The 17,061-nt window shown below is 45.6% G+C and overlaps 2 protein-coding genes across 2 annotated transcripts in view; one reads left to right on the top strand and one right to left on the bottom strand.

Moving 5' to 3' along the window:
* sh2d1ab (SH2 domain containing 1A duplicate b) lies at positions 1–2,302 on the top strand (the record flags this gene model as incomplete). Its single annotated transcript, XM_079229247.1, has 3 exons — positions 1–137; positions 458–521; positions 2,005–2,302. The coding sequence occupies 3 exons, from the start codon at positions 1–3 to the stop codon at positions 2,164–2,166; spliced, it is 363 nt and encodes a 120-aa protein (XP_079085373.1). The 3' UTR covers positions 2,167–2,302.
* A 2,220-nt stretch (positions 2,303–4,522) lies between these two features.
* tenm1 (teneurin transmembrane protein 1) overlaps positions 4,523–17,061 on the bottom strand; it is a gene marked incomplete at both ends in the record, with an annotated part of 157,259 nt that continues 144,720 nt past the window's right edge. The window contains 9 exons of the mRNA XM_079228505.1: positions 4,523–5,278; positions 6,756–6,898; positions 7,582–8,288; positions 8,595–8,896; positions 9,139–9,350; positions 12,305–12,447; positions 13,013–13,257; positions 14,562–14,855; positions 15,615–15,859. Of these exons, the coding sequence (XP_079084631.1) occupies positions 4,523–5,278; positions 6,756–6,898; positions 7,582–8,288; positions 8,595–8,896; positions 9,139–9,350; positions 12,305–12,447; positions 13,013–13,257; positions 14,562–14,855; positions 15,615–15,859 (3,047 nt within the window). The remainder of the gene's footprint in view (positions 5,279–6,755; positions 6,899–7,581; positions 8,289–8,594; positions 8,897–9,138; positions 9,351–12,304; positions 12,448–13,012; positions 13,258–14,561; positions 14,856–15,614; positions 15,860–17,061) is intronic.

Genomic DNA, 17,061 nt, shown 5'->3' with positions numbered 1-17,061 from the left:
ATGGAGGACCTGTCCGTCTACCACGGGCCCATCGGCAAGGAGGAGGGCGAGAGGCGGCTGGCCCGGGACGGACGGGACGGGTGCTACCTCGTCCGCGACAGTGACTCTGTGGCCGGCGTCTACTGCCTGTGTGTGCTGTGAGTACAACGACTGATTGGGAAGTATCTCTTCTTCTGATGCGAGGCCTCAGTCATCACATCGACACATTAATCCTACTTTTACAGAGGTTATTGATCTCCTCACGTATGGAAGCACGACAAGGCGTTTACTGAAGTATTAACTGAAAACCCTCAAAAATATTGTGGCTTTTTATCTAGTAAAAAAGCCTGTATGTATATATAATATAATAGTGTGAGCCTCCCGGGAGCAATAATGATGATGATGATAATGATGACTTCTGGGGCAAATGTGATTTATTTCATTAAAGTGAGAGGGTCAAAGCTGTTTCTGTGTGCAGGTACAAGGGATTCGTGTACACGTACCGACTCCACCAGGACGGCACCGGCTCGTGGGCTGCAGAAGTGAGACATTTTATTGTTGCATTTCTTGCTCTCGTTCTTTGCAGACGCCCTAAAAACTTTACAGGAGCAGCAAAAACAACCGCTGCACACCCACCTCACTTTGGCTGCCGTTGATTAGTTCTCGAGGTTGTTTTTTGGTGACAGTCTAATTTAGCGAGCTATGAATTTCAGGGAAACATGTTTTTCTTGTTTTTTTCTTCTTCTTTCTTTTTCTCCAAGAACGACAGCGCTGAGAAATGGATTCTTTTCCTTTCGCAATAACACCCTTTAAAACACCAGATTTAAGACTCCACAGCATCAGCATATACTCCAGAGATGGGAAACGTAGAATTGCATTTGACAGCATTTCTGATGGGATGTGTAATGGAGCACTGAGGGCTGCAAACACACAGCGATGTGAACGTATGGAGACATCTGACGTCTGTGTCTCTCGCTGACAACGAGAGGCTGTTGTAACTGCGTTTGGCCCCTCGCTCCGGGAATTAAACGAACATCACTACAAGCTCAGTAACAGTTTACATTATTCATGTGCAATATCAATCACTTTAATGAAATATTCCGGGGAACAGAGGTAACACTTGTGGCCGGAGACGGAAGCGTCCAAAGTGCTTCTTGGTGGAGAGGTTTCTTTCTGCCTTTGATTGAAGGATTTACAAATGGATTTAAAAGAATCTTTTTTTCAGCATTACAGCTTTATTGATGGCACAGAATGAAAACAAGCAATGTGTTTTTTTTTTAGTTAAGTAAGTGTCCTTACTTAACTAAATGATAATACAAATACTAATAATGCTTCATAGTTTGGTAATGTTAGGAGGGTTACTGCAATGAAAAATGATCTGAGAGATCCTTGATGAAGTTTCACTGAAGTCAAATGAAAGTCACAACATTGCTGTTCATTGGAAGATGCACTCTAAATAACTTTGCTTTGTTTTTTATGCCACGACTAAAAAGGATCTCTGTGCTTATTTCAGTTTTCTTCAGTCACAAGTAAAGCTGTTGGGACACTTAAAGCCTCTTGAATGTCACACGTAAATCTGATCATAAACGCATTTCGTTGTCTAACAAAAGATATATTTATTAAAAAAAAGCTCAGGGGAGTGAATACTTTCAGAGAACAAATCCTAATTTAGCTTCTAAACCCCTCGAGTATAGATTTCATCCTTCTTCCGTAATATATATATATATTTTTTTAGCAATTACTGATTAAATTCTTTTGCATCATCCCATTTATTGATACCTTTTATTGCCTTAAATGCGAGCTCAGTGTGGATCAGTGGACCGGAGAGATGGAAATATAATTGCCGTGATTCCCTTCCCACAATGCAGTGAGGTTTCTGCCTCTGCTTTCAGCGTATCTGATGTCTTTTATAAAAGGTGAATCCGTGAGAGCTCATTTCAAGCCGGTCCCCGTCCTCTTCCCTTCCCCGTGGGAGTCGATGTGGAGATGAAGACGGAGAAGCTTAACTCTCCTCTTGTGTTTCAGACCACTCCTGGTGTGCAGAAGCGATATTTCCGGCGAATCAGGAACTTGATAGCAGTTTTCCAGAAGCCGGGACAAGGCATTGCCATGCCTCTTCGCTACCCGGTCACAGCGGAGACGCGGGCTGAGGCGCTCGCAGAGGCCCAGAGGCCCGCATGCTGCTAAGCGACCCACACAGGAACAGGAAGGCGGTGCGGCAAGCCTTTAGTTAGGAGGAGACCCAAAGCTCACTATTGACCGAATTATAAACAACACTTTCTTTTTTTTTTTTGCATGACGCCGACTGTTGCATTTTGCAGGATATGTGTGAAGTAAATCTTTTTTTTTCTCTAACAATTAATCATTCCGTTAGTTAAATCTAGTCATTTGAGCTCGAGCTGTGACTCAGATCTCAGCTTCCTTCGAGCATCTCTTTTCTTTTCTTCCCCTCCTCTGCGTATGCGGCACACGCAGAGCCTCATAACTTTCAGGGATGTGATGTAAAATATTCAACTGCTGAAACATTAATATCCATCTCTGCATACGTAAGCTGACAACAAATACGGTGCTCTGCTTTCTTAATACAATTCAGTTGTGTGAATGGCAAAGGAAATAAATGATATTGGTTGAAATAAACTCTTTTAAATGGGGTCACGCATACACAGCCATCCCGTCTGACACATAATGTGGAACAAAAATTCAATTTGACATATTGAAGTACTGATTTCCGAGGAGAGAATGCTGACTGCTAGAGAGAGAGAGGGGGAGGGGTGAAAGCTGTCATTCATCTGATTGACATTACTGGCTCCTCATGAAAAAAATGAGAGCGAGCAAGAGAGAGAGAGAGAGAGCGAGAGAGCATCCAGTTCAGCCCAGACCATTCTTCAGTGAAGCGGTCTCCTAGCAACCGGACCCTCCATCTTTCCAGGCGAGGTTGGACGGTATCTAACGGAGCATATGGCTGAGAAGGGACGGTGCATCGGCAAAGCGCTAAGTCGGGGACGTACATCACCTGCTCGCAGTCAGAAAACACGCATTGTGCGGCGTTGTCATCCGTAGCCCAGGAGAGAGACACACACACACACACACAGACACACACACACAATTAATGGTGGGCAGATGGTGGAGTGACTGTGGGAGGGTGGCGAGCGGGGGATAGGCAGACGGACGGGGAGGTGGATTAGTGGTAGCTCCATTTAAGAAAAAAAAAAAGAGAGAAAACAAACAAACTTTTCTACTTTCTTTTTAAACTTTCTTTTTCGGGGGTCTTGGAAGAAGTTCACTTGGAGCCTGATTGGCGTTTCCTAATGAGAGGAGACAAGCTGCAAGAAGCGCACAGCCAACTCCAGGTCCTGCCCCTTCTGCACTCACCACCCACTCGCTGAGCCTCAGCTGTCACACTTCTTCTTCCCTTCCTCTGTGCCTTTTCTCTCTCTCTCTCTCTCTCTCTCCTTCTTCTCCTCCTCTTCTGACAGACGCAGGTTTCTCATGCATATCTCGGTTTGAGCCATAATGATGGGTGATAATGACAGCGCATTTGAAAGTTACAAACTCCCAGAAACAAGAACAAAGAGCGCACGGAAAAAATGTGTGGAGGGAAAGCGCCGAGACGGAGAAGAGAAAGAGAGAGAGAGAGAGAGACAGAGAGAGAGAGAGAGAGAGAGAGAGAGAGCAGACGGAGAGAGAAGTAAGCAACAAAATACCGATGAAATCCCAGTGAGCAATCTGGTAATTCACACATAATAACTTTAATCAGCATTGTAACCCAATAAAGTCAGATTTTTCAGCGAGAATATTTACTATAGCCATGTATAATTCTTTGCAAAAATGTAACTGTTTTTCTATTGATTAACAATACTGACACTTACTTATGAACAACAGAATTTCCAGTTGAGCACTTTTTTCAGTGTGAAAGCACTGGCTATGTACATTCTTGATCTTAGTATACACACTCATACAAACTACTGTTGGAGCACACCAGAGGCAGGAAGCCAGGAGAGCGTTCCTTCTCTAAAGGGGAGTGCCAGAGTTGACAAGGCCTCTCTTACACAATATGTAAACGATAGTATATCCGAGGTAAACCAATGGAGGAACTCAAATGGCAACCGGAGAGCTCTTTGAGTCGTGAAGAGGATCATTCACTGGCAATCCTAAAGTCTTCGTCTCTACAGTTCAGTGAATCCAAAATGAAGAACAGTGTTGAAACAGCAAATGACAGACGGTCAAGTCCATCAGTCCGGCAGTCGGTCGGTCGGTCGGTCGGTCGGTCAGGATACAAAAAGCGAAGCCACAGCCAAACCACACTGCTTGTGCCACTGTTAGAAATTGGAGAACTGGACGATAATAATAAAATACCATCATTTTGTCACAATTAAAGGCATTTGGAAATCATTTTTCCACCTAATCTCTCTTCTTGTTCTTCTTCTTTGTCGTCTTCTTCTTCTTTTTTTTTTTTGATACAGTATAGAAACAGTAGAACAAATCAGAGTAGAGTAGAAACAGGCAGTCTTTGGTGGGGCGGGGGGCTGCTCACCTGTCTCTGTTACCTGCCCCCCACCTCGCTGAGAGTCATAAAGTGGATGTTGGAGGGGCAGTCGGACAGCTCCGGCTGCTGCTCTATAGGCAGGGAGTAGTAGCCGTCGTAACCCTGAACCAGTCCTCCGGACAGCAGCTGCTGCTTCTCCGCCTCGCTCCACGGCCGGCTCCCCACGTCCCCTAAATCCACCCTCTTCCTCTCCTTCTGCCACGCCCCCTCCACCGCTCTCTTCCTCGCCTCCTCCCTCACCCGCGCCCTCTCCTCCTCCTCGCTCCCGCCGTAGCGCACGCACAGGCACAGCGCCCCCTGCTGGAGGGTGATGTCGGCGAATCGTCGAGTCCTGCCGTTCACCGTGGCGCTCATCTGAGACACGCTCACGTTCACCCCGCTCTCCAGGACGCGGCCCCCGACCCCGAGCCCCAGCGCCAGGTCCTCCTCGATGGGCCGGGACTGGAGGAAGTGGTGGGTGTCGCAGCCGTGCACCGTGAAGCTCAGGCCGCTCAGGTGGACGCCGCCGTTCAGGATGGCCGCCACGCGCCGGCTGTCTTCGCTGGCGACGCCGATGACCTCGGCGCTGACGCGGCCGTGGGAGACGGCGAACCGGATGCTGGGGCCGAGGAGAGACGGCCGGGAGCCGAAGGGAGGAGGGCGCGTCGGGCTGTGGCGAGCCGAGCCCACGGGCTCCGAGACCAGCGGCAGCCTCTCCAGGGAGATGAAACTCCTCAGCTGTCTGCGCAGCTCGCACTGGATCCCCAAAACCACCTGGAAAACACATTCTACTGGTTAACAAAAAGATATCTAGGAGGTTTGAATGCACTTAGGTGGTAATGTGTCATCCGTGAGAGCAGATTCTTCCACAAAAGACGCTTTGAATTGTAACAGGAAAAGCACTTTAATGACGCCTCTCTTCCATTTGTGTGTTTCAATAGTCTCCTGGACGCTTGCACAATGGGGCTTTTTGGCGGAAGACATTTGACTTGTCGCACAGCTGTGAATAATAGAATGAATGAGAGATGAATTCCTTTCAGCTGCTCCAGTTTCAAGGTCCTGGTATTGTGCGTCACACTGTCACGGTATAGACATTTGAACTGAGCCATAATTAATGTTATTTGTAACAACTGTGCTTTTCTTATTACAAAAAGTCAAAATGTCTGCTGTGAAAGAAGCGAACCCGAGAGGAACGAAGCATAATTAAGATTATTACTTTCCTAGTCTCCCACAGCGCTCCTAATGTTGTCATTCTGCTTTTAAGGGAAGAATTTGGCTTGTTTGTGTTTCTTTGAACCTATCGCTGCACGAAGCACAGGATGCAGCCAGTGAGTCGATACCTTTTAGGTGTTTAGTAGTAACACAACTTCTGTCGTCAAACAATACCCACAATGATGATATAATGACTTACTTCTCTCAAAATGATGACGTCGTATCTCGAAAGGTTTCTCAGTAAGTCGAGATAAAAATGGATTATTGAAAGATCTTTTTTGATTTTCTTCTACTGGTGGAAATGGGCTTCCACAGTATTCTTTGCAGCCGGACTCTGATGAAATTGTAATACTGTTAAATGTAATTAATTAAAAGTAAAAGCAAGCAAATTTGTTAAAAGATGACAAAATAACTGGATTTGATTAATTTGCTTATTGCTTTTTATATCGTTTTTTTTTTTGTCCCGTGCATAACGGGTGTATTGTTATGAATTTATTGAACATTCATTTATTTTTGTATGTTTACCTAAATTACTCATGTTGTGATGTTCATCGGATTGCAACTAACGACCTTTTTCATAATGGATTAATCTGACAAGAGTCTTTTCATTGAATTGACCAACAGTCTAATCCTTAAATAAATTACATTTACAATGATATGAAACAGATAAAAGCTTCACATCTTCACATTTAAGAAACTGGAACCAAGCCATGTTTGACTGTAGTGACTTCAATGACAATGGATTCATTATAATTGCAGATTTTTTGTAGATTTATCTACTAATTGGTCGGTCGACTAATTATTAATTTCAGCACTCATACTGATATTGAAACACATTATTTATTTTAGTGTGGTGTGGATTCCAGCCATAATGCTGGAGGAAGAATGAGTCATCAAACATGAAGAGAAAAGAGAAGGCTAAAATGACTAAAACTAATATTTTAGATGTATTTGGCATTTACCAAGGGCTAACCAAACTATTATAAGGATAATCAGAAAGAGCAGTAGGCGACCGGGTCTGCCGTGGTGGGAGGCTCACCTTGCTGGAGTCCCAGTCCTGTGTCTTGGTCTGGGTCTTCATCAGTTCGTATGTTTGCTCCATTCGGCCCACTTCAGGCTTCGGGAAGCCCGGGACGACATTATGAAGCTGGAAACCAAATAGCTGCAACCAGCTGCCGATGTCTGGACACACAAACACACGCGGAGAGGGACGCACAAAGAGAGAGAGAGAGAGAGAGAGAGAGAGAGAGAGAGAGAGAGAAAATTGCAAAGTTAGAATATAACGTGTATACCGTGAAGCAAACACAAAGTCATAAGGCCAGGCAAACAACACCTTGTACAGGAACTCACACAATAGACGAGCATAATACGGGCAGAGACGCTTCGGCTGCTGTTTCCCTGACAAACAAAATCTGTAATAAACAATCCTGCTGCAGGGAAACGTGACAGGCCAAATGAATGTTCCATTAACCAGAAGGACACACGCCCCCACCCACATCCTATATTCATTCTCCTGCTCTCCCATTCCATCTCTTTCCCTCGCCTCCGTTTCTGTTTGGTCTCCCGGGGAAACAGTATGTTGTTGACAGACAGGGAACAAAACATAACAGCCTGAGTTAAAAAACAAGTTGATCAGAGGCATGGCTGTCCTTTCTGTTGCCAGTACATTGTCTGTCACATCATTTCTTTCCGCCATGCAGCTCACCTGTGGTTAGCTGAGTGCCCCGTTCACTCACTATGCCACTTCATGGCAGATGTTTCCTGTGTGTGTTTGTGTGTGTGTATTTGTGTCAGTAGGTTCTGCAGAGAGAAATACCTGTCTGTATCTGTGTGAGAGCTGTAATGTGTGTGTGTGTGAGGCTCACCCGTAGTAAACTCCGTCACCTCCTCCACTCGGCCCACGGGGCAGTTGTTCTTGAAGGAGTACACGTTGAACGGCTTCGGCTCCTTGCTCAACTCCCCCCACAGTTCGTGATTGGGCGAAGTCCATCGGCCGGCCAGCGTGTCGTAATCCCGCCTGCCCAGATGGACGAGCCGAGTGAGAGGATCGTACAAGCCTCCGTGGAAGCCGATGACGAGCTGGAAGTCAGGGTTGGTGTCCTGGTAGACCTCGCCGTAGGGGGTGTAGAGGATCTCTTTGACCAGCCGGCCCTTGCTGGAGAAAACGGCCCTCGGGGTCCCCACGCTGTCGCAGGCGACGTAGTACTCCTCCCCGCTGCTCAGCTCCATCGCGATGAGGTGGCCCTGCAGGTCGTAGTACAGCGACGTGATCAGATTGCTGCTGTGGTTGTACAAGTGGCTGACCCTGGTGGGGTGCGACAGGTCGGCGTAAAAGAACTGCAGCTGTTCGCCCTGGCTGCTTTTGGTGGCCACGCGCCGGCCCAGCCCGTCGTAGCGATACCACACGGTGCGCTCGGTCGCTCGGTTGAAGACGCGGGTCAGCAGGCCGTTGGAGTTGTAGTCAAACAGGTCATTGGCCCGCTGGCGGAGGAAGCCGTCGTCGTCCACGCTGTACTGTAACTCGCCGAGGTGCGTGATGCGGTCTCTCTGGTCGTAGCGCAGCGGCGTCAGTCTGGAATTAAATCAACAAATTACTACTGGCCAAGTTCACCATCTTAGTTTAGCCTGTTAGCATGCTAATATTTGCTAATTAGCGCTAAACACCAAATCGAGCCGAGGTTGAAGGGAATATCAGTGTTTTTTCCTGATCATTACATAAATGTCTGTAAAATATGTCATGGTAATATTTCAGTTGTTGAGATAATTCAGTCCTTAGCTAGCCATGTTGCTAGCAAAGCTGGAAATAGGATGCGTGCCACACACTTGTTCTGACTTTGTAACAGCACATTCATTGCTGTAAGATGTACGGCCGACTCACCGAGCGCTGGTCCCATGGCTGAGCAGGTTGATGTTCCCGTTGAGGTCGTAGCTGTAGCGCCACTGAGGCCGCTCGTTAACAGAGGCACTTTGCAGCTGGCTGTCTGCGTCGTACTCGTACGTGTAGCGTGTCACGTTGTTGTCCACGCCCACCCGGATGTCACAGGTGGTTGTGCGCCCCGCCGAGTCATACTGGATGGTCATCCAGTAGGCGATGGATTTAAGGATCTCATACTGGACCTCGACCACCTGGCCGTAGGAGTTGAACACCTTGGTGTGCTTCATCAGATGGGTGGTGATCACCTAGACAAGCGCAGACGAGACAGACGGGGTTGGTTCACGATCGATGAGAGCCCATAATGAACCCAAACAGTGAAGTTATGGGCAATAAAAACAAAAACAAAGAGCTGACAGATGCTTAATCGCTTCGTAACACACTCAATCTTTGTTAACGTTGCAACATCGAAGCCACAATTTGAAGCGAGACTACTACAGACATCCTCACTAAGGTGTGTTGCATTTCAGTCGACAGTATTTCCGCCTACCTGGTTGAGGTCATAAAAGATGACGCTGAACTTGCCGAACTGCTCGACCCGTCCGGACACGTCCACGTATCGGTACAGATCAATGGGCAGAGGCGTCTCATTGATGACCGCCTGCATGCTGGTCACTCGGAAGTTGTTGTAGCTGTAGTCAAACCTGGCGTTGACCAGGCCTTCTTCGCTAAAGCGGAAGATTTGCCGACTTGTCAGGGGACCTACGGGGAGGAGCCAGAGCAATTCCATGTGAGAAATCCACCAATATTTAATATTCAATGACACACATTAGCATATACGTCTTACTATACACTGTCAAGTAGATCCCAGAAGAGCTGCCCTGAGTGAAAGGCATACAAACTGGACTATAAGAGCCGGCCGGGGAACACAGAGCATATATAAATAATGAGTATAACCTAACAGTTGATTTTGCGGTAATGTGTGACGTTAATTCTGTGTGTGTGAGTTAACTTGTTGTGCAGACGTATGAGCACAGAGTTTGTGGAGCGGTTTTGGCTACGCTATCTGTTGTTGATACACTGCTGGGATGCTCTGCACTTCTCTGTGTGTGGAGGAGAATCGGCTTTTCAGCGGAAATCCTTAACTTTGCTAGAATACGCTTTTCTTCATAAGAATGAATCAAGTTCATCTTATTATAGCGAAGTCAGATTGTGTGTGTGTTAAACTGTGATAAGAAATTACGCCATTGAACAACTGGTAGGGTGGTGAGAAGGTGGGGGCGATGACACATTGTCCAGAACAAGCATTTAGAAGAACTCTGTCTCTGCTCACGGCTCAAAGGATACCGAACGTGGGCATGAATTGGTGGTTCACACATCCTTCCCCTACCCTGCTGAAACCACAAGAATTAAAAGGACACTGATTTCTGTGACTCTGCACGGAGTTTGGAGGATTTCAGACAGACTTCTATTTCTAGCAGGAGGATTTGGGTGTCCCGCCAACCAAAGGACTCTTCCACCCAGCCACGGTTCAGTAGACAATTTGTGATATGATCAAACTGTGCTGTAATCAAATGAAGTCGATCATTACGCTGCTAATAACCCTGCAATAAATATATAACCTGCATTTAAAGAAAAGCAGTCCTGAAAGTTTTATCATATGAAAGTAGAAAAGTGTGTTCATGGTCGTAAAAAGCTAAGTACTGCTGTGTGCATAACATCAATATAGTTCTGAATGCTTATTCTATCTCCCAGTCCACTAAACAGACCCTTAAATCCTAGCTATTTAAACCTATCCTGGCACCTTACCAAAAGCCCACTAGAGGAAAGCTGCCATTAACTGACGCGACTGGAAGCTACATTGAGGGCCTCCCGGTCGAGTGTATCTGTCAGGACGTAGACGCCGTAGACGTCAGGACGGACGGCAGTGAGACGGACAGGCGAGTTTCCTCGACACCAGCTTTAAACAGATCTCCACCCATCTACGGAGATCCGGAGCCATTGAACGGAGAGCTGGTACGTTAGATAGCCATGTGTGAGGGGCTTATCTCCCGGATCTAACAACACGCACACCGCACATGCACTTGCACACACGGCCCTCACAGTTGGCCACCATTGCTCCCCGCACAACGGCTGCCTAATTAATTCAAATCAAGGACTAATTCAACATCATTAACACAGACACACGCAGTGCAATCCATTCCAACTTAACTATCCCCACACCTCTATGGCATTTCCAGCGGTGACCTTTAATATGGAGAGATAATGAAATCTAAAGACAATAGCCATGATGGACCAATGTGCTCCTTAATGTCAGAACATCAACTTTAACAACACCATCCGTCACCTCGGCTGCTGGCTTCTGCAGCTCAGCCTCCATTTGGGATAAAGGCCCGCTAATGCAACGCCATTATGGTGCTATTTGAGATGACTCTGATTGCAGTTAAAATGAATAAGTGTCTAGTGTTGGAGACTGCAGAGAGCTAGATCAGCATTACATTCTCTATTTTTATTTTCTGTGGAATGTTGATTCTAAACCTGCGCTAATGGGGGAATGGCAGAAGCAGAAGAGAGTGAGACGGAGGTTTTTCTACAGCCCTAGGGAACTCGCAGTCTGTTCGTCTCGCTTCTCTAGCTGTCACTTCCCCAAGCTGTCATCTTTCCTTCTCCTTTTCTGTTCCTTTTCTTCCTCGCCTACCTCTCTATACCCACCTCTCTATATCTCTGTCTCTACTTCTATTGGTCCCTACTCTTCCTTGTCTCCTCTCAAGGGACAATTACCACTATCTCTCCTCTCTCCAAGGCTCCGTTTGTTCTGCTGAAATGAGATCAGTTAAAGGAAGGTGAGAGTCTATTCACAGTGAGGGCAAAGCGATAAACACACACACACACACACACACACACACACACACACACACACACACACACAGCTGTGCCGCCCAGATTAGTGACACCTGATTACGGCGAGCCAATCACAAAGCTGTGTGAAGTGAACCAGCAGCAGAGATGAGAGCGCTCTCAACGACCCTGGAAAGACTCTGTAACTTGAGGGAATCGTTGAACTGTCTTAACAATGAAGGTGTCCGAACATAGCTGCTGCTACAGCTGAAGAGGCCCATTGATGGCAATGCCAATACTGGGTCTCTCTTGCAATGTCTTTCTGACTAATTTGTCCCAATCTGAAGTGAAACAATTGCCACGTTATGATTGATGGCCTCGGGTAGGATTTCGTGATGTCCCACGCAGGAATGTGTGAGTGGAATGAGAAAACATGAACGACTGTTCACATGCAGGCTGGCAGCATCCTCAGCCCACCAAATGTTTGCTTGTATTCATAGATTCACTTGTTCACTTTGATCAGGCAGTCTGATTTGCGGAGGTGGAGGTGTGAGTGTGCATGTGTGTGGAGTGATGGCGCGGCTCAGAGCGCAGAGGGTGGTCTCGTATTTACAGCTGTGGTAGACCACAATCTCTTCCACTCATGCTCATGCTCGGCCTTATTCACACTTCTAACTGTGGAAATGAAATAGCAGCACGGCTGACTCAAAGCCAGAACACGGAGTTTGATACCTCTCAACAAATCTGACTCAAGATGCGTGATCGTGCCGTCTAGTCACAGTGCCGACGTTTTAAATGATCCATTGAAAGATGACTCGTTGCACATTGTAAATATTTTAAATCGGTGGTAGGTGATGTGAGTGCATGTGTATACGTACCTGTCTGTCTGTAGCGGATGGAGCTTATGAAGCCATTATGGGTGAGATGAATGGTCTTGACGGTGCCAGAGGCCTCGTCGTAAGTGAAGGTCACCAGGGTGGAATCATAAACCACCTCGAAGAGCCGCGCTGCTGGAGTGTACCTTGAAAAAATACAAAAATAAAATGTAAAATGAAGAGAGGAATTCATAGAATAGATGATCAATGACATGTCGAAAAAAATAAACGCACGGCACAACATTTGAACTTCAATATAAGTAAACATGCCATACAGCTCTTGAATAATACAAAGACCCCGAGGGCCATTGAGGAAGAAGTTGCATCATCCTTCAGCGTTCCATCAAAATCAAACTGGCTGCTGTGGCAGTTACGGCCTTTCAAATCTCCAAAATAGGGCCGTTTGTTATAGTGTCCCCATCGAGCCAACGAGTAGTAAAAATGTTAAATGCCAAAACACTGCCCGAATCAGTCCCACAGCTTTCATCAAAATCAGATCAGTGGCGATGATAAAGAATGTGACCTTTAATCAGCCTCCCCATTAGTCCAATCAGAGTCATTTGCAAGGACAGCTGGGTGTGCGGCACGTTTTGTGTCAGCCAGACTTAGGCCTGTGTAACAGGGCTTCTACATTAATTATACTACCTTCATCAAGCCAATCAGTGTTATGTTATCGTACGGTATGGCTGGCCAAGATGCACAACGCTTCACCTGTAGATGACGCTGCGTCCCGTTCCCAGGTACTGCGTCCTCAGCAGCCGCCCGTCCAGGGTGTAGTCCTGCATGAAGGAGGCCTGGCTGTCCGGAGGCGTGTATATGTTCCTGTAGTAGCCGACGGACAGAAGCGACCGCAGGGTGTGCTTCACCATGCTGGGCATCGTCACGGCGACCAGGCGGTCCGTTTGGTCGTACTCGAAGACGTACCGCCGCTGGCTGTGCAGGAGCAGCATAATGGACTGCGGGAACACAGGCTGAGTTACAATACTGTAGCTTGCTTTCTCTGTCTGGTACATTTATTTTTTATTTTAATGTCATGCGGGGAAAAACGTCAGAGACAACCTTGGTTTTAGCTGGAGGACCGTTCATTATTCAGCTAATCGTTGACGGCTATTTAAGGCGAGACAACTCAGACAAAAATCACAAATGTTGGGCTATTTTGCTTCAGGCTAGTGGAAAGAAAACATGCAACATATTGGTGTTTATTTTACTACACTTTGTCTCTAAGCTCAGAAAGTATCTTTGTCTCAATGTACGTCATCAACTGGTGGAAGTTTTCATTTGTTTGCTCTATTAACTCGTATTGTCTCCCCTTTAATTATTACACTAAACAAAAACAACTATTTTGTTTGCCGTTGAATTTTGTATTTACTTTTCAGACAAGCTTATAAAATCTTTGCCCGCAGTGCTGCAGATATTTCAACAGACTGAACTGCAGTAACATAATCTTGCGTAAAAATACTTTTCTATTTAACTGTGAGGTATAATATTAATGTATTAATAATATATGCAGGTATTAACAATTTCAAGATGGTTCTGTAATATAAACTCATTTGCTCTGTAATTTTCTTATACCAAAATCTGACATGAAATATAGTTCAGGCTGAATATCATTTCATTAAATAGTCCAATTAATCTCAAGGACGGAAATTATAGCTTCGGGCAGCGCTCAGCTTTGTCACACATTTGAAGGAACATACCTCTTTGCATTTAACATAATAAATTACAAATGTGTCTTACATTCTAATTTCTAGCCGTTTTTCAAAGCAGTGTTGTCTATGAAACCCACTTTCTGGAAACCACTGGTTTCTTTTCTTTTCACCACTCTGTGAAAATCAAGTTACGGAGCCTTGGAACTTGCTTGAGTTACGTAATTAATCCCACTGAATATATTGGCTGCTTCTACGGCTCTCGAAGCCATGCTGCTGTTGCTATAAGTGCCGACTGATTTAAAAAGTCTGCTTAAGTGAACTCAGACCTAATCTTCACTCTGCAAATTGATTTTCAAAGTAAAATAAAATGAATGGAACCTAAAAAATACATTGAAAGATTGTTGCAAGTATAGCACTGTAAATTATTTGAATCTTTTTTTTTTAATTGTGCTGTTTTCATGTCACACAACAGAAGTGCTTCTCACACTTGTAGTGTTAATTTTGCTTTCGACTGCAATCACCTTGAAGCAGAGAACAAAGGAAGAGCAGATGCGTGAGACTTTTGCAAACGGCAAAGACAAAAACAGTGCTTCCTACGGAGCAGCCCTCACTTTGTCTGCGTATGTGTAGCTCCAGATCTTGCCGTTGACCCAGGCTCTGGACACCACCCGGTCGTTCTCGTACTCCAGCCGCTCGGACCAGTCGCCGCGGTGAATGGACGACAACAGTCCTCCGGCAGAGTAGCTGATGTTCACTTCGGTGTATTTGCTGCTGGGGGACCAGACCACGGGCCGGCCCAGCGAGTCGTACTGGATGTGAAGGGTGAACTTCCTGTGGTCGTCGTAGATCTTGCCTACTCTGGTGCTCTGATCAAAGTCTATGGACAGCAGGTTCCTGTTGTGTGCCTGAAAGAAAATAATTCAAAATCAGCTAGAGGAAGGTAACTTTTTTCTGCTTTATAATCACCACCAATTTATAAATAAGGCCACCGACAAGCAAATATAAATGGAGTGGCGTGTCGGGGACAGGCAGATATTTCATTAGTTTGGATAAATTAATTGTGACATTTAGAACAAACTGGACCTGCATAATAACAATAAATTGCCTTGTGAACAAGTGAAGAACCGAGGCATGGGGATTGCAAATTAATTAGTGCACATCAGATAAAACGTCCTTATGAAATATTCTGTTTCCGTACTTTCTGTGCCAAGGAGAAAAGAGAAGAGGAGTTGCAGTCGGCGTGTGTGATTTGTGGAAATTACAGCTAATGGGTTCCGAGTCAGTTGACCTATCAGACGGCTCCCAGTGACGTCATCAATCACCCAAAACATGAAACATGTTGCGCAACAACAAGCTGTGGCACGGTTTAAACTGCTCTACAGATTGGCTCAAAGAAATGGAAGTCTCACTGGAGACTGAGAAGTGACAGATCTTGCAAAGGCCATATTGCACAACTTTTGGTTAACTCAGTGTACGTTAAACATGTGTGACGTAATCTGACCTATTCACACAGGTTTCCATATTATTGTGCGGGTGTTTGGATGTTTACTGGTTCCCACAGTGGAATAACACATGCTGTCTTTGCGTAGTAATGCATTTACAGGACTGGAGTCTCTACTTTAGCCGAGTTAGCTGAAGAATAAGTAGGTGATTTAGTGCTTTACCCTGAGCCTGCGCTCATAAGTGCTGTAGTTAGTCTTGCTCGGCTCCTTCCTCTGCCTCCACTCTATCAGGCTGGGCGCGTGGTCTCCGGGCAGGCTGATGTTACAGCGGCTGGCCGTGGGGCTGACTCCGCCCCCGGCGCCTCCCGGGAGGAGGGGCTCCGTGATGAGCGACAGCTCCATCCCGCTCGCCAGCGTCACAAGGAACGACCCGTCGGCGCTGACTCTGTATGAACTCTGAGCATGGTCTGGGGGTGCGATCGTATGGGTGGGGCACACACGTACAAGAGATGCGCGCGCGCACACGCACACACACACACACACACACACACACACACACACACACACACACAACACAAAGGCGCACAAAACCACATACGCACAGAAGGATGCAGCAACAGATGAAAAAAGTGTGAAAAAACATCAGTCATTGTCTTGAAAAAACAAACGGGGTAAAAAAGCAGACAAATCAATGAGATACAGCAGCAGACTACATGAATGCAATATATACAAGTCTGGCTTTCTTTATTATATGGGTGTTTTGTTTTGCATTAACGGAAAAAGTGTTCTCAACAACCTAAGCGCCGCACTGTATCTTTAGAAAAATGTAATCTATTCAAAAGGAGACCATGAGAAAGAAAGACGGAGCGTGAGAGAGCAATAAAAAGAGGAAGAGAAAGAGAGACAAAGTAAGCAGGGGTGCTTGGCCATGACAGCTTTTTCACACGTTGCAAAGGTTTCTCAGAAATTGTTCTTTCATTTCTGCAGTGCTCTGAGTAAGAATCCACAGAGAAGCACATATGCCAATATGACTATGTCTTATGCCAGTTCCAAAACACAATTAATGAAATAAATAATAAAAAACAAAAATGACGATAAAACTATATTTTAACCATAAAATGTAATGCAGCTCATAAACTGCATAGTAACTTATATCCCCTGCACCACTATAAACCCTCTTTCTGTACATATGGTTATTGTTGCCTCAGAGGCAGGAGGAGACGAGAGTCTAAAATAGGGGGTCATTTCAACTCTTCCCTGGCAGCTCTGTCATACTGTAGCACACTGTGTGTGTGTGTGTGTGTGTGTGTGTGTGTGTGTGTGCAAGTACATTCTGTGTGTGTTGGAGCAGCTTTTCTCTCCCTAAAGTCCTGTCATTGTGACAACTGCTAGAAAGCAATTAAAGGGATGACATGAGAGGAAACTGCTCCCATGAGCGGCTTCTCCACTCCACTCTCATTTTCTCCTCTTTTCATCTCTGCCCTCTCTTCCGTTTTTTTCCTCCCGCGGTCATTAAGGCGCTTCACGAGTCAGTCGGATCTGCTTCTTTTTTGTAACTAATGTATATATATAAAATAGATAATATATATATATATATATATATATATATATATATATATATATATATATTTATATAAATATATATTATTTTGACTTCCCATTAGTGTGG

This window comes from Taurulus bubalis, assembly GCF_910589615.1.
Source record: "Taurulus bubalis genome assembly, chromosome: 13".
NCBI lineage: Eukaryota > Metazoa > Chordata > Actinopteri > Perciformes > Cottidae > Taurulus > Taurulus bubalis.
Note: the sequence above shows the minus strand (reverse complement) of the source record. Positions and strands in the feature narration are given on the sequence as shown.